At 34.7% G+C, this 21425-nt stretch overlaps 1 protein-coding gene across 3 annotated transcripts in view; it reads right to left on the reverse strand.

Moving 5' to 3' along the window:
• Positions 1–21425, reverse strand: part of RB1 (RB transcriptional corepressor 1) — a gene marked incomplete at its 3' end in the record, with an annotated part of 133762 nt that overhangs the window by 76000 nt on the left and 36337 nt on the right. For all 3 annotated transcript variants that reach the window (XM_082859168.1, XM_082859169.1, XM_082859170.1), the window contains exons 5-11: positions 15977–16015; positions 14913–14980; positions 12233–12343; positions 9722–9864; positions 7471–7548; positions 4804–4913; positions 3726–3803 (exon numbers count right to left, since the gene is read on the reverse strand). In XM_082859168.1, coding sequence (XP_082715294.1) covers positions 3726–3803; positions 4804–4913; positions 7471–7548; positions 9722–9864; positions 12233–12343; positions 14913–14980; positions 15977–16015 — 627 coding nt within the window. The remainder of the gene's footprint in view (positions 1–3725; positions 3804–4803; positions 4914–7470; positions 7549–9721; positions 9865–12232; positions 12344–14912; positions 14981–15976; positions 16016–21425) is intronic.

A 21425-nucleotide genomic window follows, 5' to 3' on the forward strand; every position in this document is an offset into this window, starting at 1 on the left:
AAGAAGAAAAAATGATAAGTATCTATTTCATAAGTTACACATATCTTCAATCTCATTGTCTCCTGTTTATCTTTAAGAAGTTCTCTGAAATAAGACTTTATAAAAGCCTTAGTGTACTGCTGTTTATGAGGAATTACATTTGACTTAAATCTTTAAGAAAGCATATGTCGATCATCAGTAAGTTTATAATTAAAGAACTGATATGCTTATTTACTAATAGAACTAAATATCAACAAAACAATTGATGAAAGTAATGACATTATTTTAAGGATAAAACTTAAACTGGCATCAAAATGGTAATATTTTAAGAAAACATTATTACAATTAAATATTAAAATTTTTCAAATAAAGACAGTAAGATATTTAGTAACTCAAGTAGAGAACCAAGTGACTGTCCTTTACAGAGACCTTCAAGATGAAAGCATACATAATTTTAGAAGTCATCATCACTAAAACATAAAAGTAGGTCAATCTCTTTAGGATCTCTTTAATTATATAATTGTGTGTGTGTGTGTGTGTGTATGGTATATGGTAAATATTAATGTTCCAATTTTGGAGTAGCAGTTCATTGCTACTCTGTAGGCACTGTTTAATGATGCAAAAAACTGTAGAATGTTTATAGCCAAAAGGGTCTTTAAATATTATTTAATAAAACGTGTTCAGTGTTCTCAGTCAAGCCTCTCTAAACTGATATCTACATTTCCTCAACTTTTAAATGTATTGCTTCTGTGACGTGTACATGTACTAATCTACTCAAGCCACAATGACTAAAGCCATAAGTGACCAACTGCTAAAACCAAAATATCTTTTTTATTTGTTCTGATACTTGATTTTCTTGAGGTATTTGACACTCTTAAACACTTGCTCTCTTCTGAAACTCCCTTCCTCCCTTGGCTTCTTTGGCTTCATTCTCTGGCCTCCCCAGTCACACCTCTCATTCTCTTTAATCTAACTTCTATCTCATCCTTAAATGCTAGCATTCTTTAGGGTTCAGCCTTTAGCCAACCGTTATTGCTATTATGCACCCTCACTTCAGGCAACCTCATTCTGTTTGTTTTTTTTTGAATTTTATTTATTTTTTTATACTGCAGGTTCTTATTAGTCATCCATTTTATACACATCAGTATGTGTATACATGTCAGTCCCAATCTCCCAATTCATCACACCACCCCCCTGACCCTGTTTTTCTGATTTAACTCTCCCTGATGATTCCCAAATCTATAAGATCGTTATATCCTACTACTTACTACATTATCTTCTTCATATCCCATAAATGCCTTAAGAATAATATTCTAAATATGAATTCATCAACTATTTATCAAACCTGTTCTTGCTCTTTCACTCCAACTGCCTATCTCTTGGTTCATATCTTCAGCATCTCTCAACTGGATTACTGCAATAGAGCATTTTGAGATTTTGACTATGTCTATGGCAGCAGGGTCTAGGCATATGTACTTTGAAAAACAAAACAACTCCTCAGGTTATCCTAATTTGCCTAACCACTGTGACAGACTGACAGGTCTCTCTATTTCTCACCACGCCCTCCTCAGTCCATCTTTTCACAAACTACTACCATGTAAACTTGCACAAATCAAGTCTGATTTTATCCTAGCCCTGCTTAACACCCAGGTATAGCAACAGGCCATATCCTGCACAAGCTAAAGTCCAAACTTCTGAGTATGGAATATAAGGCCTTTCATGATCTAATACCCACCCTCCTCTCCTGCCATTTCATCTTCCCATTTAGTTCATCAATACAGAGCTGCTTACAGTTCCCCAGATGCATCATGTTGTTTCATACTTCCATGCCTTTGCACATGCTGTCAGTCTCCTGTGACATAAACTTACATGTTTCAAAATTCAGTTCAAATATCACTTCATAAAGTCCCTTCTGTGCCATCTTATTAACTTGTCCTATGTCTCTTACCATATTTAAACAAAAATGTATTTTTATGTATCTATGTAGTCATTTGAAAAGATTACTGATTGTTTTACTACGTACCAAGTATTCTCCTAGGTCCTAATGATTAAATGGTGAACAAGAAAGTCATGGTCCATGTGGTATGGACTTAAAGGCTATTGTGGGTATTGACAAAAACAAGCAAACACACAGATGAATTTATAATTACAAATTGTGATACACACTTTGAAGGAATAGAAACAGGATGCTGTGAGAAAGAATAATAAAGGAAAATACTTCAGAGAGAAATAAGTCCTCAAAAAAGTAGTATTTGTGCTGAACCTAAAAGAAGGGTAGTAGTTGGCAATTCATAGAAAAGAAGGAAGAGTTTCAAGAAGAAACAAAAGTGGGGCTTCCCTGGTGGCGCAGTGGTTGAGAGTCCGCCTGCCGATGCAGGGGACACGGGTTCGTGCCCCGGTCTGGGGAGATCCCACATGCCACGGAGCAGCTGGGCCCGTGAGCCATGGTCGCTGAGCCTGCGCGTCCAGAGCCTGCGCTCCGCGACGGAAGAGGCCACAACAGTGAGAGGCCCGCATACCGCAAAAAAAAAAAACAAAAAAAAACAGAAGAAACAAAAGCAAATATGAAGGTCACTGAGTACAAAAGAAGATTTTGGAGAGTTCAGAAAACTGGCTAGTACATAATGAACAGAAAAACAAGATGAGGTTGGAGAGGTAACAGGAGCTAGATCATATAAGGTCTTGTAGGCACTGTTAAGGGATTTGCACTGTATTTCAATTGCAGTAGGAAGCAATCACAAACTTAACAGCAATCTAGCTCTCTGATTTCATGTCGTTTGGTCTTGGTGACTGATACTAGGTGTGTCTGAAATGCTGCTTCCTCACTGAGTACTTGTTCTTCATCATTTATTTAAGCATTCTTTTCTCCACACATTACCACATAAAGTTCTCAGTTGTTCTGTTCTCACTGAAGAGCAAGACATATGAGGAAAAATGTGAAAAGCAACAGATGGATGGATGGCACACCACTAAGGTAAAACATTTCTACCATATAAGCACAGTCATTTCAACCAAAGCTACATCCAATTAAGTAGCTTTTTCAAAATACTCCAAAGAGTGAATTCCATGGCAGTGCAGTGGTTAGGACCTGGCTTTCACTGCCAGGGCCTGGGCTCCATCCTGGTGGAGGAACTAAGATCCTGCAAGCCACGCATTGCAGCCAAAAAAAAGCATGATCTGATTTACATTTCTAGAATATTATTCTGGGGGCTCTCTGGAGAATATATTTGGTGATAGGGAGAGAGGAATAGTCATGAGAGTAGAAACAGCAAGATCAGTTACTAGGCTACTGCAAAAATTCCAAGAGAAGGAGAGAGATATCTTGGACAAGGGTGGGAAGAGTAGGAATGGGGAACAGTAGATGAACTCAAATACTTAGGAGGCAGACTCAGCAAGACTTGAAAACAGATTAGATGTGGGAAGCAAGTGAGGAAAAGGACACTAAAAAATGGCTCCAATCTTTCTAGGTTATATACAGAGCAAATGGTGATACTTTTTTTTCTCTTTTTTATATACTGAAATGGAACACATTCTCATTCTGGGTTATATACCTTAAGGACAGACAGAACTATGTCTAATAATCATATCCTCAGCAACTAGTAACATGTCTGGCATACAAAGAGCACTCAATATATATTTGCTGCATGTATATACAAATATATAATGAAACAAATGAATAAACCCGAAGCACTATAAAGTACTGAATAAATAATTATAATGAAAATCAAAAGTAAGAAAATTCATACCGAACTGGAGTCTGTGGAAGAATCACATTTACCTCTTCATCAGGGTTACTTTTTCGTGGTGTTCTCTGCATTTCAAAACTAAATAATGATAAACAAAGTCATTCAGACTGAAAACTTACAATTTGTGATTTATGAGTCAAAAAAGCAGTAAAGTACCTTCTGTTGACTCATAACATCATACAAAATGGTTAAGTAAATAACAGAAGTGATAGGAAATAGATGATCCAGAAGCTGCTTAAATAAATAAAATTTTATTTTTTTATAAAAATATTTTTATTTTTTTATAAAAATAATAATATTATTTTTTTATCATAATTTTTAAGTTGGGTTTCTTTCCACTAGGTTTACAACAAACGGTGTACCAATCACTAAGAATTTTTTTGAAAGTGAAAGTTAGATGTTTGTTTTCTCTAGAATGTTAGATGCTGATGATATTACTAGCAAGGTTGTTCAGTATCAAAAAATATCAAAACTCAAGTTTTTCAAACATTACGCCTTCCAAAAACTTTACTTTGACTTAAATAAAATCTGAAACATTTTATTTGTGTTTAACTTCCAAATTTTATATATATACATATTTTTTTAGTTAATATTAAAAGATTTCATGCTGAAGACTTAAAATTAACCACACTTACAATCATTCAAAAATTTTTTACGGGCGTATCTCATTTTATTGCACTTTGCTTTACTGTGCTTCACAGATACTGTGTTTTATTACATATTGAAGGTTTGTAAACTCTGCATTGTCATATGATGGTTATCATTTTTTAGAAATAAGGTATTTCTAAATTAAGGTACGCACACTGTTTTTTGGATATAATGCTATTGCACACTTAACAGACTATAGTACATTGTAAACATAACTTTTACATGCACTCGGAAACCAAAAAGTTTGCGTGATTTGCTTTATTGCAATGGCCTGGAACGGAAAACACAGTATCTCACAGGTGCCTGTAGTTACCGTCAACCATTCCTACTTTAGGATTCTATATGACAATTCAAGAGAATACAATTTTATACTAACTTTTTAAAAAATGAACCAGCATATCAACAAATAATAATATATCATGTATAATACCTGTCTGTAGGATCAGCCTGAAGAGTTTTATCATGATCCAGAAATAGTCTTGCATCTATATCTTTGTTTTTAAGGTAAATTTCTTCATATTGTTTAGAGAGACTTTCCACCTCAAAGGCAAAAAATATTGATGATTATCCTTTTCATGTCATTACTTCTCAGTACACAGAAATACAGATTTAATTAAAGAATCTTCATAAAAATATACACTTAATTTTACACTATACAGACTTCACATGGAATATAAATAAGGCATATCTAAAAGTGAAGTAAAGAAAATTGCAAATTTTTTTCAACTCAATTTTAAACCTATTTTATGCACATATCTCACATTTTATCTAGACAAGGATCACCAATGCTACAGAACAGTACTGAAATGGAACTGTAAGATGAAAAGACATTATTATAACCACTTAATTGCCGAGATCCTCCATCCTATACATCACTCACTTTTAATCTTCTACTACACTTATCAATATAAAATAATTTTTCAAACACTGTAACAGACCTTTATTATGTATTCTTCCTATCTTTTCTAAATCCTTTGGTTCACTCTGACTCCCTTCAGTTACGTATCTTGGGCAAGAGTATAAGCTCAACTAATTAGCCCAATTAACATACTTGCAAAATTTATTTCCAATCTCAGCACTTTTCCAAATGCTACAAACTATAATTCTTTTATCAGTTCTGATTCATAATTTTCTAATCATAATATAAAAACCAGTGCCCACTAGAAAACCATTTAGCAGCCTTCTCCTGTGACTTTTGTGTGTGTGTGTATGTGTGTGTGGTACGCGGGCCTCTCACTGTTGGGGCCTCTCCCATTGCGGAGCACAGGCTCCAGACGCGCAGGCTCAGCGGCCATGGCTCACGGACCCAGCTGCTCCGCAGCATCTGGGATCTTCCCGGACCGGGGCATGAACCTGTGTCCCCTGCATCGGCAGGCGGACTCTCAACCACTGCGCCACCAGGGAAGCCCTCCTGTGACTTTTAAAGCCAGAGTGTTTCCAACCTGAGAGAGTTAAAATTGCATTCTAAAAGGAGTGGTAGGAAAAAATCCAGTTAAATGTAAACTTTTTGTTTGTTTGCATAAGTTTTTTAGGCCGATCAGCCATTCATGTTTGATTAAGGCTTAATCGTCATTCCTGCCCTATGTCAGTTAGGTGTTAATTATCAATCATTTATTGACTGGCAGCTATTAGTGCTATATAACGTAAAGTTTATCTTGAATTTTCTAATAATAACCCTGTAATCCTTTCAGAGGGAAAAAAATTATGAATGTCCAAGATTCTTTAGAGTTGTAAACAGCGTATTTTTTGGTATATAAGTTGGTAACAGAACTCAGAAATACAACTTTTGGCCCCTTCTTGTTTCTTTAGTACCATGTCTTACCACTCATTCTACAGAACAGACCATACTATCACATATCACTGTGCCTTTAAATCTATAATTTCCAACCCCTAGAAATGCCACTTCTCATAAATCTTACTCAGCTCAGAAATCACATCACCTCCAAAGAATTTCCCACAAAACCTATCTGGCCCACTTTGGATTAGGGAGTCCTCCTCTGAGATATCACAACACCCTGTGTACACATCTATTAGACTTTTGTAGACTCCTGTTAATGTTCTACTTCTATGCCCGTCTCTTCCACTAGCGCCTTAATGACAATGACTGTGAGTTAAATCTCTGCATTGATGAGATCCAGCACAATGCCTGGCATATATTAAGCACTCACTAAATAACTGCTGAATGAATAAGTTAGTTAATTCAAGGAGGACTAGCTACCAACTCAGGCCATAAAATCAGCAATCTAGCTCTCTGATTTCATGTCTTTTGGTCTTGGTGACTGATAATAGGTGTGTCTGAAACGCTGCTTCCTCACTGAGTACTTGTACTTCATCATTTATTTAAGCATTCTTTTCTCCACACATTACCACATAAAGTTCTCAGTTGTTCTGTTCTCACTGAAGAGCAAGACATATGAGGAAAAATGTGAAAAGCAACAGATGGGTGGATGGCACACCACTAAGGTAAAACATTTCTACCATATAAGCACAGTCATTTCAACCAAAGCTACATCCAATTAAGTAGCTTTTTCAAAATACTCCAAAGAGTGAATTCCCTGGCAGTGCAGTGGTTAGGACTTGGCTTTCACTGCCGGGGCCTGGGCTCCATCCTGGTGGAGGAACTAAGATTCTGCAAGCCACGCGCTCTGGCCAAAAAAAAAAAGCCTCAAAAGAGTTGCTCCAAGTACAGTAATGCTAATAATGTTGATGGCACAAATCATGGCTCCTATGCTTAAAGAAGCGCAGCAAAGTAAATTAGAATCAAATTTGATTACAGATATTTACTTCTATTTAAATATTTAATGGCATTTAGAAGTTCAAAAGCCTACATTCTGATTTTTGAAAAATTTTAGTACAAACCAACTTCTAGCGCAAACTTTTAAATGCTGCTTATTTATACATTTGAGCATAAATGGGTTCAAAAGGGGTTTTTTCTTACTATATAAAGTTGATTCACCACAATTCTACTTAGATTCTTTCCTTGAGTAAAAAACATTTAATATACAGTAAAGTGATCTTAAGAAATTTAGGCAACTATTCCTCCCTTGCTAAAGTCCCGAAACACATTAATTTTTTATTACGTTTTCTTTCAGATTACCTCTGGAAGTCCGTTAGAAGCTACAATTCCAAGAGAATTCATAAAAGGTATAAAATTTTTGAAATAAACATTTTTCACCTGAAAAAGATAAAGTTACATGATAATTAAATTTTTTTAAAAAAAATCTGTCACTATTAACAATAGAATGAAAGTGTTAACTGACATTTTGATCAATGAGTTACATTCAACCCAGTGTGATGCTTATTTATAATTAATTCAATTATTCACTTTTTAATTCATGTGAGGCAGATTTCAGGTCCTAAAATGGAGGTGCAGGGGGGAATTGTTAATGAAATGGGATTTATAAGAAGAAAATCCATCGAAACCAACTTCAATATCCCACATTTAACAAATGTTGAAAACATGGGAGGCTCAAAAATATTAAGCGACTTCACCAAAGTTACACAGCTAGGAAGTGGCAGAGCTGGAACTGCAACCCAATCTGTCTAGCATCAAAGCCAAGACTCTTTTAATTTCTCTACACTGCCTCTGATTTCTCCCCAAAGCATATTTTTGGGCCACTTCACACACATACCTAGCTTAGGGAATATCAAGGCAATTATTTCAGCATAAATTTAGGAAAATGACCTGCTTTTATAAGAAGATAATTTCACATACAAATACCCAACAATTCTATTCAAAACCGAGTGAAAATGTTTTGGTCATTATGCAGTTTCACACAAAAAACCCTACATTTAACATGGATAATAAAGACCGTCCTTGGAAAACGTGGAGTTATACCCCTAACTATTTTACACTGGCAAAGTGTTATGGAATTTTAAACAACTTACTTTTCTTCGTTTAACTTCCTTTTCCAATTTGCAGTCTACATTTATTAAGGTAGAATAATTTAATATCTTCCTATTAATAAGTTCCTATCTTCTGCTTCACAAAAATGCTTTAAGAATTAAGCTTCTGTAATACATATTAGTATTGTTTTCTAATTAATTCCCACTGAACTGGAATAATTATAAGGTGGGTAGTTCTATTTAACCAATTAGTGTGACTAACCAATAATTATATAACCATAAATATAACTAACCAATAGTTATATAACTATAAATGCTACATGTAAATAATCAAATGTCAAATTAATATGAATTACCCCAAAAGCTATTAATCACCTACACTTTACAAATCGTTATTACATTCTAAATTATAGAAGCATTATTTAAAATAAAAAGGAAAAACATGATTTATTCCTGATTTTTGAAATGCAATTTTATAAGTAGTTCTAAAATACAGAGAACTAACAACCAGGAATTAGAAAACTGCATTTATTCCTATTCATTACCTTGAGGGAGTAAGCAACAGACTGGAGTAAAAAAAAATATTTCAACTACATTTGTCAGCTTATTAGCAAAGATAATTTGTTATTCTAGAAAAGTAAATATATTACATGTGTAAAGTTGATACAGCTATATGTCTATATCTATATATTTGTTAAAATTAATAAAAGCCACAGTGCTAAAACCCAGATATCTTGATAAATCATTCCAACACTTCTTAAACTAGATTTTGAGATCATACCCCCAATTCCTTCCCAGAGTTGACAGAGCAATTTCAAAGATGCAACATTTCACATAGCTATCTAGTGGTAGTGAATTTTGGACAATATAACAGTCTATGAGAGAAAGAGCACGGCACAGTGAAAAAAGCACTGGTAGCAGATGGTCCAAAGCATAGACTCTGTTAGTAATCAGCTATCAGTCTCTAGAAGCTTGTTTATTCATTAGTAAAAGGAGGCCAAGTACATTACTTGTAAGATTCCTTCCAATTCTAACATTCCAGATTTTATTGACAAGATACGCAATTCCTGGGTGTTCATGTATCCTCTACCAGTCATTAACATCTGGTGTGATATTTAGAAAAAGAGTAACTACAGAAGGCTAAACAGAAACTTAATGTTGGTATCACTTAGCACTAAATCAAAACACTAGGGTTTTCTGAGCAGGATACTTGAAAACATTAGGCGTATCAGTAACCACAGAGGAATCAAAGAACAAATACATTTGAAAACTATTGCTTTAATCATGTACATTTCAATGATTCCAGAGTGAGGGAGCTATTCTCTTTAAAATCAAAGTAACTGAATATGAAAATTAAACTTTTTCTAAATATTTTGCTACTGCAAAAGAGTTGGCACTAATTACAAAAAGCAAGCTCATCATAAAAGAATTAAATACTGTTAGGAAGAACTTACATCTAAATCTACTTTAACTATTTTAAAGAAATCATGAAGTTAAATTACCTCATCTATATTACATTCATGTTCTTTACAGAGAACTTCAATAATTCTTGTATCATTTTCTAGTTGTTTTGCTATCCGTGCACTCCTGTTCTGACCTCGCCTTGGTGTTCGAGGTGAACCATTAATAGGTATTACAGCTGTTTCTGTAAAAATGGTAAATTAGATAAGAACAATTGCACATTCCACTGTATAAAATAATGAAGTATTCTAATTATAACTCGGAAGGTCAGAAATAATCTTGGTAACATTCTGCTACTTTTATTATTAGGCTTCATTAAAAAGCTAACAGCTTTATTTATTGAATATCTACTGTAAGTTATATACTGGTAATAGTTGCTACCATCCCTATTCTCTTCTGCCCCCAACTAGCCCAAAAAGAAATTTAAAACCCCACAGACAAATATGAAAAATGCAAGGGAAATAGCCAACTTATAAACTAATATTAAGTGTATCCTACTAGTCTGCAAGGGGAAAAAATGTTTTCTATCTTAAAAGAGTCTTAAAAATAATAAGCATGTATTTATGGATTCAATTTGTAGATACAGGATAAAAAATAAATTTTTCAAAGTTTTAGCAAATAAATTACGATGCTTTTAAAAAATTAAGCATACAAATATACTCATGTGACACTAAATTGTAATTTAAAAAAAATCCCCTGGATTATTTTGAGCATTTTCAATTCAAACTGAATGTGAATATAGCTATTAAAGAGATTACAGATGACTAAGTATAAAAAGTATTAACTGCCTCTAGGCCCAACAAACAACTTACAAGAAACTGACAGGATAGAGGAACATGTTAAGACTACACCATAGGATGCAATCACTACAAATTAAACCATGGAAAACTCAACAGAACAAGACCACCTGATTATTTAATAAACAAATTACAAGAAAAAAAGAGAAAGATAGATGGAGGAGGAACTTTTTAAGTCTTAAAAGCATACCAACCAATCACAAAGTAGAGATCTTATTTAGATTCTGATTTAGTCAACATGTAAAAAATTTTTAAATTACTTTTATAAAACAATTGAAAATATGGATACTTACTAGATATTTGGTGGAATTAAAGAATCACTATTAATTGATTTTTAGGTGTGAGAATGGTACTGTCATTATGCTTTTTTAAAAGACTTTATCTTTCAGAGATACATACTGAAATTTATAGGGATGAAACGGTATGCAAAAGTGTGCTTCAAAATAATATCGCTGGTAGAATTGAGCAGTAGATAGGACTATGGGTTGACCATAAGTTATGCACTGAGGGCAGGTGATAAGTACATGGAAGCTTATTATACGACTTTCTTTTATGCTCACTGAAATTCTTCATAATAAAAAGCTAACTGCAAGTTTATCATAGCCAGTTAATTCAACACCTTATCCTGCTTTCTATTTAAGATGGCACTTACAGAATTAAATGTACATTTGAATTATCCAAAAGAACAAAGGCTGTCAACCTAAAGTTATATATCAACTTATTAAAGCTATAACATTTTTTTAAAGTGAGGAAAAGGCATACAAAGGAAAATTTTAAAGATTCAGAAATTTTAAAAATATATTGTTTTATATTTTTTCCCCTCTGTGTTGCATGTGGTTTCTGCTAAATGACCTGCCTTTTCGGTCAAGCCATGTTCAACATCTTTTCAAAATTCTGCTTCATTTTTCCAGGAAGTTATTGTTCATGAAGATTAATCAGGCTTCAGCTTTTCAGCCACTTCAACACTTTGAGACTTCCATGTTTTGATTTTTCCCCTATTATTTTTAGTATTACTAATACTGTCAACATTTTAGGAGCAAGGAATCAGCTAAACCTTAGTTAAGTTTACATTTCTCTATAGTGTATTAAGTGATTTTAAATCCTACTCTACACGCCACCAAAGGGAGCAATTCCATTCTAAGAGGAATATACTTGTCTTTGCTTAATGCTATCTAATTATTTCAGCAATAGTTATTATTTAAATACACCTCCCATCTCATCACCCACTGAAGTGGATCAATTACACTTCATATGCAAAAAAAAAAGTCAGTCACATAATCATTATAGCTTCCAATAATAAAAATTTAGTTAATCCATTTCTATAGAATGCGTTACTCTTCCCTGTGCAGTCTCATTCATATCTATGCCTTGCCTCTTGATTTTCTCTTTACTGGGAGTGCAGTCTCCCAACTTACCACAACACTCAAACCCTAACTACTCCTTCAACACTCAGTTCAAATGCCACCACTTTTTTATGGTCTTCCTTGGTCTTTCCCAGCTAGGAAAACGTTCTCATCTCCTCAACTCCCATAGTATTTGCTATATTTTGGCCCAGACTATTTTCAACCACATACTCTAATTACTTGCTTACTTATCTCTCCTTCTATATCTTATACTACTTAAGGGCAGAACCCATGTCTGATTTCTTTTTTATCATTCCCTTGGCTCTAGAACCATGTTTTGGATCTAGTGTAAGTCCATAAAAAAATGTTGAATGATTAAGTAGGAGGGGCATAAATTACTTAAAATACTTACTGTATGGTTCTTTGAGTAATGCGGGAGGTGAGAGTTTGATAAAATAGTCAAGGACACACAGCATTAACTGAAATGAGATCACCAGATCATCTTCCATTTGTAAAACTTGCCCTGAAAACAAAGAAGGTCCATATCTTAAGGTAGAGATTGAGGTCTTTAAGTCAGGGAAAATTGTGGGTATGGCTGTATCCATATACTCATTTATGCAACAATCACTAGAAGCATGTTAAAGATCTTTTTTTTTGTTTTTTTGCAAAAATTCAGTCAGATTTGCAACATGTAAAAATATATAAAGTTATAAAATTATAAATGGGGACTTCCTGGTGGCACAATGGTTAAGAATCCGCCTGCCAATGCAGAGGACACGGGTTCAAGCCCTGGTCTGGGAAGATCCCATATGCCGTGGAGCAACTAAGTCCGTGCGCCACAACTACAGAGCCTGTGCTCTAGAGCCCATGAGCCACAACTACTGAGCCCGCCTGCCACAACTACTGAAGCCCATGTGCCTAGAGCCTGTGCTCCACAACAAGAGAAGCCACTGCAATGAGAAGCCAGCACACCACAACGAAGAGCAGCCCTCGCTCGCTGCAACTAGAGAAAGCCCACACAACAAAGACTCAATGCAGCCAAAAATAAATAAATAAAATAAATAAATTTACTAAAAAAAATTATGAATGAAGTATAAGTCTACCATGAGAATTTTACATTTAGGTATTATTATAATAATTCAGTCCCTATGTCTAAATTTATTTTGATTTTTTTCCTTCTTTAAACTCACTTCCAGTTTTGGTAAGAGTTATAAAATTTACTACCTCTGAAAATCATTTTGAAGAATGATACACGTTAGTCTTCAGTTCTATTTATTTATGAAACCTCATATATTTTCAATTTCAACTCACTCCAAAATATTAAGAAATAACCAAAGCCATTAGGAAATAATAAAATTAGTACATAATTGTAAAGTCATCTATAAAGCAATTATTTAGCACAAAATCCTAAAAGTTTATATAACATACAACTAAAGAGCTGTATATTTATTATAAAGAGCTGTATATAAGGAAATTAATGCATATAATAAACACCTAAGAAAAAAATAGTGTAGCTACACAAAATATACAAATGATATAGCTATGACATATTTGCTTATGGCTCTATGTTGTGCAGTATTTTTAAAAGAGAAGTTTAATTTGATTCATTTTCTATCTTATTGGTGTCTGACTGCTAAACCACTAATAATCCCAATACTGAAGGTATAGAAATTTTCTGGTTAATGTATTAAATCTCAAATTTTAAAAAAAGGAATTCTTCAAATATTCAAGGAACAAAATGGGGGGGTGGTAAATTAAGCTAGTCTCAGATTTCTCAAAAGCAATGTTCAATTCCAGAAAATAGTGTCCTGAGGAAAAAAAAACATGATACAAGAACAGAATACTCGGGCTTCCCTGGTGGCGCAGTGGTTGAGAGTCCGCCTGCCGATGCTGGGGACGCGGGTTCGTGCCCCGGTCCGGGAATATCCCACATGCTGCGGAGCGGCTGGGCCCGTGAGCCATGGCCGCTGAGCCTGCGCGTCCGGAGTCTGTGCTCCGCAACGGGAGAGGCCACAGCAGTGAGAGGCCCGCGTACCACACACACACAAAAAAACCCTGAATACTCAATCAAGTTGTCCTTCAAGTCTAAAGACTACAGACATGGTTCATAAACATGTCAAACATAGAAAACATGGCGCCAAAAAGGCTTTTTTGAAAAACTCCTTCACGGTAAAATCTAGTCAGCTAAGGATAGACCAAAATAAAGAACTCAGAAATGGAGAAGCTATGATACAGGAGTGACAATAAGCTTAGAATCCATTTTAAATACATAAATGAGACAAAACAACTGTGATAATTATAATTACAGAACAGAATGTAAATATTATAATCTTTGGTAATGTAATGATAACAAAAAAAAGCAAATCTGAAAGTAGGGAATAGGAAGGTGACAGGAAGAGTGAGAATTCTTTTTCTTCAGAGCAGATTAATATATATTGCCTTAACTCAAAACACAAAGTTAAATAAAGATTCTAACCTCTTAATGTTTTCATAATCTTAGAGAAATATTTTAAGAAATAACACTGCTTAAGTGACAAAACATAAATTTAAGCAATTCCTTCCATTTCTCTTATTTTCTTCTATAAAATTTGAGTAAAATTAATTTTTATATTTTAAACATAGGACAATATATTATTTTTAGAAACTTATATATATGTTTGTGAGTGCACTCATCCACCCACCTTTTTTAATCAGAATGTTACTCCAGATACATTTTTGTGCATACAATCACATAATTTTAATGATGATTATTTCTAGGGGGGTTTTGGGTAATTTTTCTACATTTTTCTTTGCGCTTTGCTGTATTATTTGCATTCTTTATCATGAATATATATCACTTTTATAAAAACAGTAACATTATTCTTAAAAATAGGAAAGAATGAAAAATATTAGAAAAAGAAATGAAATGAGACATTTTCAAGGTTGCCTCCAGTATCAGAATTACAAGAACTTGCTAACAGTTAAAAAGTCACACAAAGAACTAGGGGGAAGGAGGAACAATATTAAATAGAATTAAAATTTTGAGCTTACTCGAAAGAATTATCAATTACTACATTTGAAATATTAGTATGTAACAAACATAATGACTTTACCTTTAGCTAGTAAAAACGTGAGCCAAGAAACTTTTAGCACCAACATAGAATTTATTTCCGTAGATATCCTAATAAACAAATAGAAAGAAGAAAAAAAAACTCACACTGTTTTCCAACTACACCGTTTTTTTTCATTTTTTACAATTATAGACCAGAGTGGATCGCATAATAGAATACAGTCCGTCTTAAATGCACAATTTACACATGAATTCAATTTGTCTCAATTCAGTTAGTGTTTTCACCATGTTATTTATATTTTCCCAAAGTAGTATACATTTCTTAAAGAAAATATTGAATATCTTCTACTGTAATCTAAAACTATGCACAGAAAGTGGTATAATATGACATACATGGTTTCCAATTAATGCTTTTCTGCTCTCTTTTCTAATTAAAATCAATTTTCTGTAAGCAGAAAAATAGAGGTTTGGGTGACTCTACCAAATTAACACTATGTCTTCATAAATGTTAAGTTATTCACTTGTTGGAATTAACGAGTGAAATTAATAGAGTTAATTAATTAATACACAATTTCCCTTTGTATCAATCATCTTCGGTATCATTACTTCAATGAGGCAGAAAATCTCACATAATACTCGTTCTGTTTCCGAAGAAAAACTCTAGAGCTCTTACAATGGTATACTGTTGGAACATGTATCATGCATTTAAAAAGACTACGTAGAAATTTTAATATAGACGTTCATGTTTATTCTTACTCAAAAGTTATGCTCTGAGTCTTAGTTAATAAAATGTCTATAATATACTCTGAAAAAAGAGTTTGTCAATGAATTGGCATTTTTCCCAGAGCTGGTAAAATGTTGCTCTGAATTAACTTCGACCTTATTAGTTCTCCCTTGTAGTAAAAGGCATGTATTTCATACCACTTTCTTTGTGAAAAGATAAATAATCCGTATAGGGCTTAAATCTATGACCTTAATTTATGAAATATCATAGAACAGTCAATCAAACTAACCCTGAAACTATCAACGTGTTTGGGATTTTTCCACAAAAATCTCTAAAAAAAAAAAACCCCAAAAGTGAAAAATAACATACTCTGAGGTACTTACGAACTGCTGGGTTGTGACAAATATATAAGTTCACATGTTCTGAAAGGAAGAAATAATTATGTTAACATTATGGCTTTTTTAAAAGTTACTTTTAAATTTTTTTCATAATTTAGAAATCAGTTTTATCATGCTTTATTCATCTTATTTTAAGAAGGATACATTTTTTCTCAAGTACAGCATTATAAAACAAAGTTAAAGTAGATGTTTCCAATTTATGACATTTCACCTATCACTGTAATATCTAATTACAAAAAGACTGGATTCGATATGTGCATTTCTAACTTGGAATACATTCTGTAATTGAACCTTGATCTGGTTAGAATCTCAGATCAGGTCATAAAAGCTTATTTAACTAATAGTGTCACTGAAATAACACAACTGAAAGTACTACATTAAGTCCCCTATACACGAACCTTCAAGTTGCAAACTTTCAAAGATGTGAATGTGAGTTTACACGTCCAATCATGTAAGTTAGTTCACGTGTCTGGCGTACACTGTCACCTGTGTGCATCCTCTACAAGTGGTTGTGCTTTGTGTACTTTACTGTACAGTACTGTATAGAGTACAGTAGTACAGTGTCTTTATTTCAAGGCCAGGATGTCTGGAAGCAAGCGTAAAAGTAGCAGTGACGTAGCTGGTACTACTGTACTTTTCAAGGTACTGTACTGTAAGATTAAAAATGTTTTCTTTATTTTTTTGTGTTTGTTTATTTTTTATGTATTATCTGGGTGAAAAGTATTATAAACCTTTTACAGTACAGTACTTTTACAGTACAGTACTATGTAGCCAATTGTGTTAGTTGGGTACCTAGGCTAACTTTGCTGGACTTTACGAACAAATTGGACTTACGAACATGCTCTCGGAATGTAACTCATTCAGATGGAGGGGACTTACTGTATAAAACCTACCTATTTAGGACAATGACTTCTGGAATGGTGGAGAAGGTTCTCTGCAGACCTGTTTCCTAATGTAATAACTACAATTGGTAAAACTATTTTTAAAAAACCATTTAAAGTCTCTGGAAATTTTCCTAAGGGCATACAACAAAAAAAGGAAATATTTCTTCAAGAAAATCTACTAAATCTTGGTAAGAACAATGACAGTCTGTAGAATTCAAAGCAAAACTCATTTCCTCCTCCTCTCCAGCTCAGCATAACAAAGCTCTACTCCCGGCAGGTGTAGCCAAGACACAGGGCTCTTCTCTCTCCAGCTCCCAGCCTAGAACTATCTCTCAGGGAAGAGTCGGCTCCCAGGCATTTCTCATCGCCCCCAGATCTGTGTTGCAGAAAGTCTATCCCAAGCAAGAGGAGCTGAGAGGTCTGGGGCTCCTGTCTTCCGCTTAGCCCCCACTCATAGGGTAAAGTTTTACTCCAGGCACAGAGCACATCAAAAATACTGACTTCTCTTGCCGAGCAGCTCATAGGACAGAGGTTCCAGCCAAGAAAGGCAATCTGGGAAGACCAGGGGCTATCGCCTCTTCTCAGTGCCCTACTCTTAAAACAGAGGTATCACTCCAAGAGAAGAGACCACTGCCCCCATCCTGACCTCCCAAGCAGTGGCACAGAAGTGGTGCCTAGGGGAGAGGCAGGCCCTAAGAACACAGAGCCTTGAGCTCTCCCCAAGGGAACTCATTTGGAATGGAGTGTGGGGATGCTCAAGAATAAGAGAACTGTTGAAAGCAATACAGACTTTGGTGGAAGCAAGTAAGAGAAAGCCAACAGATCTTATGAGAGCAAAAAGCTAAATCTTAGATCATCTAGGAGAGAACCAGAGAAAGAAACAGCTAAGAATAGCTCTCCTAGTATCAAAATAAGCCTCAAGGCTAGCCTCAAATACTACTCCTGCAGAGGGAGCCAAATTTAATTGGATTAGACTGTAAAGCAACTTGTGACCCAGAGCATTGTCGAAAACAATTAAGCAGGACTTCCCTGGTGGTGCAGTGGTTACGAATCCCCTTGCCAATGTCCCCTTGCAGGGGACATGGGTTTGAGCCCTGGTCCGGGAAGATCCCACATGCCGCGGAGCAACTAAGCCCGTGTGCCACCACTACGGAGCCTGTGCTCTAGAGCCTGCAAGCCACAACTATGAAAGCCCGTGCACCTAGAGCCTGTACTCCACAACAAAAGAAACCACCGCAATGAGAAGCCTAGGCTCTGCAGCAAAGAGTAGACCCCACTCGCTGCAACTAGAGAAAAGCCCGCATGCAGCCACGAAGACCCAAGGCAGCCAAAAAATAAATAAATACATTTATTTAAAAAAAAACAATAAAGCAATCAGTCGGCAAATAGTGAGAGGTAGCAATTAGGTGTGATATCAACAGAGGCAGTTAGCTTAAGAACAGGGAAAGGATAGTCAAAGAGAACCCAGCTAAAACCACTGTCAGCTCTGAGTGACTATGCACCTGTCCAAGGCTACACTAAGGAGCAAGATTAGAGGCTACACACTGTGGGAGAAAAAGACTTCATTGAGATAGTACAGCTAAGCCACTAAACAAATAACAAAGACAAAACAACAGCAGCAAGCCCCATGAGAGAAAAGAATCAGCTCCCAGAGTTACTACAATGTTATAAAAAATGTCTGGTTTTCAAAAATAAATATGAAATATGCAAAGAAGCAGAGAAGTGTGACCTCTACATAGGGAAAAAAGCAGATAACAGTAATTTTATTTAAGAGAACCAAAGTGTCAGACTTAACAAAGACTTCAAAACAGCTATTATAAATATGTTCAAAGGACTAACGGAAATCATGCTTAAAGAAGAAAAAAAGGTACACTGACAATGTCTCAACCAACAGAGGATTATCAATAAAAAGACAGAAATTACTTTAAAAGAACCAAAGGGCATTTTGAGTTGAAAAGTATAATAACCAAAATAAAAAATTCACTAGAGGGACTCAAAAGTACATCTGAGCTGGCAGAAAAAAAGAAGCACTAAGCTTGAAGACAGATCAAAAGAGATTATGTGGTTTAAAGAACAGAGAGATAAAAGAAGAAGAAAAATGAAGAGGCTCACAGAAGAGGCTCACCAAAAAATATATTGGTGTATTTTTTGGACACCAAAAGATACACGAATATATGTGTAATGGGAGTACCAGAAAAGAATGGAGAGAGAGAGAGAAAAAAAATTTTGTAAATGGCTGAAAACTCCCAAGTCTACACATCCAAGAAACAGAACCACCTCCAAGTTGAATAAATGTAAAGAGATTCACACCTAGATATATCATAGGATAAATGTTGAAAGACAAAGAGAAAATCCTGAAAGCAGCAAGAGAAAAATGATCCATCATATCCAAGGGAACACAATAACATTAACAGGTGACTTCTCAACAGAAGCAATGAAGATCAGAAGGCAGTGGGATTACATACTCAAAGAAAGAAAAAAAATGTAAACTAAAACTCATATATACAGCAAAACTACCTTTCACAAGTGATGGTGAAATAGATAGTCTCAAACAAAAACAGAGAATGTGCAAACTCATCTTATAAAAAAATAGTAAAAGAAGTTCAGGCTGAAAACAAATGACCCAAGACAGTCATTCACATCCACATGAATAAACAAAGAGCACTGGTAAAGGTAATTATGTTATTATGAAAGATGGTATAATTATATACTTCTTCTCCTTTCTTCTCCTAATTGATATAAAATATAATTGCATAACACAATATGTATATATTGCATTCTTGGGCCTCTAACACATGAAATGTAATGTGTTTGACAACAGCAGCACAAAGAGGTGGGTAGGAGCAAAGCTGCATTGGAGTAAACACATGACACAAGATGATAAATCAAATCCATGGAAACAAATGAAGAGAAGACGAAATGATATATAATAAAGTTAATATAACAAACTCTATATACACTTGTTCTCCTTTATACTGTCAACTACTTTAAAAGACATACAACCCAAATGACTATAAGTAGATGAATGGATAAATAAAATGTGATGTAGGCATAAAATGGAATATTATTCCATAATAAATAGTAATGAAGTATTGAAACATGCTACAACATGGATGAACCATGAAAACATGCTAAGCGAAAGAAGCCAGTCACAAAAAATATGTAGATCAAAAATTTACACAGAGAAAACTACTATCTTATATAAAAAAAGCAGATGGTAATCAAGAGGGAATTTTTATAATTATAGAAAATATGTTTAATGTCAGATGCGTTGTTTTATATCATTTTGTAATTTAATGTAATTCAGAATAGAATGTTATCATACAGTAAAGATAATGACATATAATATAAATCTATGCTGTCTAATATGTTAACCACAAGCTCCTATGGCTACTGAACATCTGAAGTGTTTTTGGCTAGTATAAATGAAGTTGTGCTGTAAATGTAAATTACATACCAAAGTATTAAAAAAAATACTTAGTATGAGAAAAAGAATGTAAAACTTCTCTATTGGTTTCATGTTTTCCTGTTGAAATATAATTTACCTAACATAAAATTCATCATTTTAAAGTGTATAAATTCAGTAGTTTTTAGTATATTCACTTTGTTATGTAATCATCACTGTTATCTAAAATTTCCATCACCCCAAAAAGAAAGCCCACATCTTTTAACAGATACCCCTCATTCCCTTCACTTCCCATTCCCTAGCAATCACTAACCTATCTTCCATCTCATGGATATGCCTGTTCTGGACATATCATAAAATGAAATATGTGGCCTTTTGTGTCTGGTATCTTTCACTTAGCTTAATGTTTTCAAGGTTCATCCATATTGTAGCATGTAGCAGAACTTTATTCCCTTTTATGGCTGAACAATATTCTACCATATGGATAGATCACATTTTGTTTATCCATTCATCAGCTGATGGACATTCAGGGTGTTTCCACTTTTTGGCTATTATAAATAATGCTGCCATGAACATCTGTATACAAATTTATGTGTTGAAATTTGATATTCTGGGATATATGAGTTAAATAAAATGTTAAAATTAATTTCACTTGTTTCTTTTTACTTGTCATGCAGCTACTAGAATATTTAAAATATATGGCTTGGGCTTCCCTGGTGGCGCAGTGGTTAAGAATCTGCTTGCCAATGCAGGGGAGACAGGTTCGAGCCCTGGTCTGGGAAGATCCCACATGCCATGGAGCAACTAAGCCCGTGCACCACAACTACTGAGCCTGCACTCTAGAGCCCGCGAGCCACAACTACTGAAGCCCACGTGCCTAGAGCCCGTGCTCCGCAACAAGAGAAGCCACCGCAATGAGAAGCACGTGCAGCACAACTAAGAGTAGCCGCTGCTCGCTGCAACTAGAGAAAGCCCACGTGCAGCAATGAAGACCCAACAGAGCCAAAAATAATAAATATATATATATATATATGGCTTGCATTTTTATATTTCTATGTGACAGCATTAATGTAGTTAATAATAGCTTTAAAAGCTACTGTTTATTTAGCATTTAGTATGTGCTAGGAGGTGAGCTAACCAGTAA

The sequence above is a fragment of the Leucopleurus acutus genome, assembly GCF_964270905.1.
Source record: "Leucopleurus acutus genome assembly, chromosome: 18".
Lineage (NCBI taxonomy): Eukaryota > Metazoa > Chordata > Mammalia > Artiodactyla > Delphinidae > Leucopleurus > Leucopleurus acutus.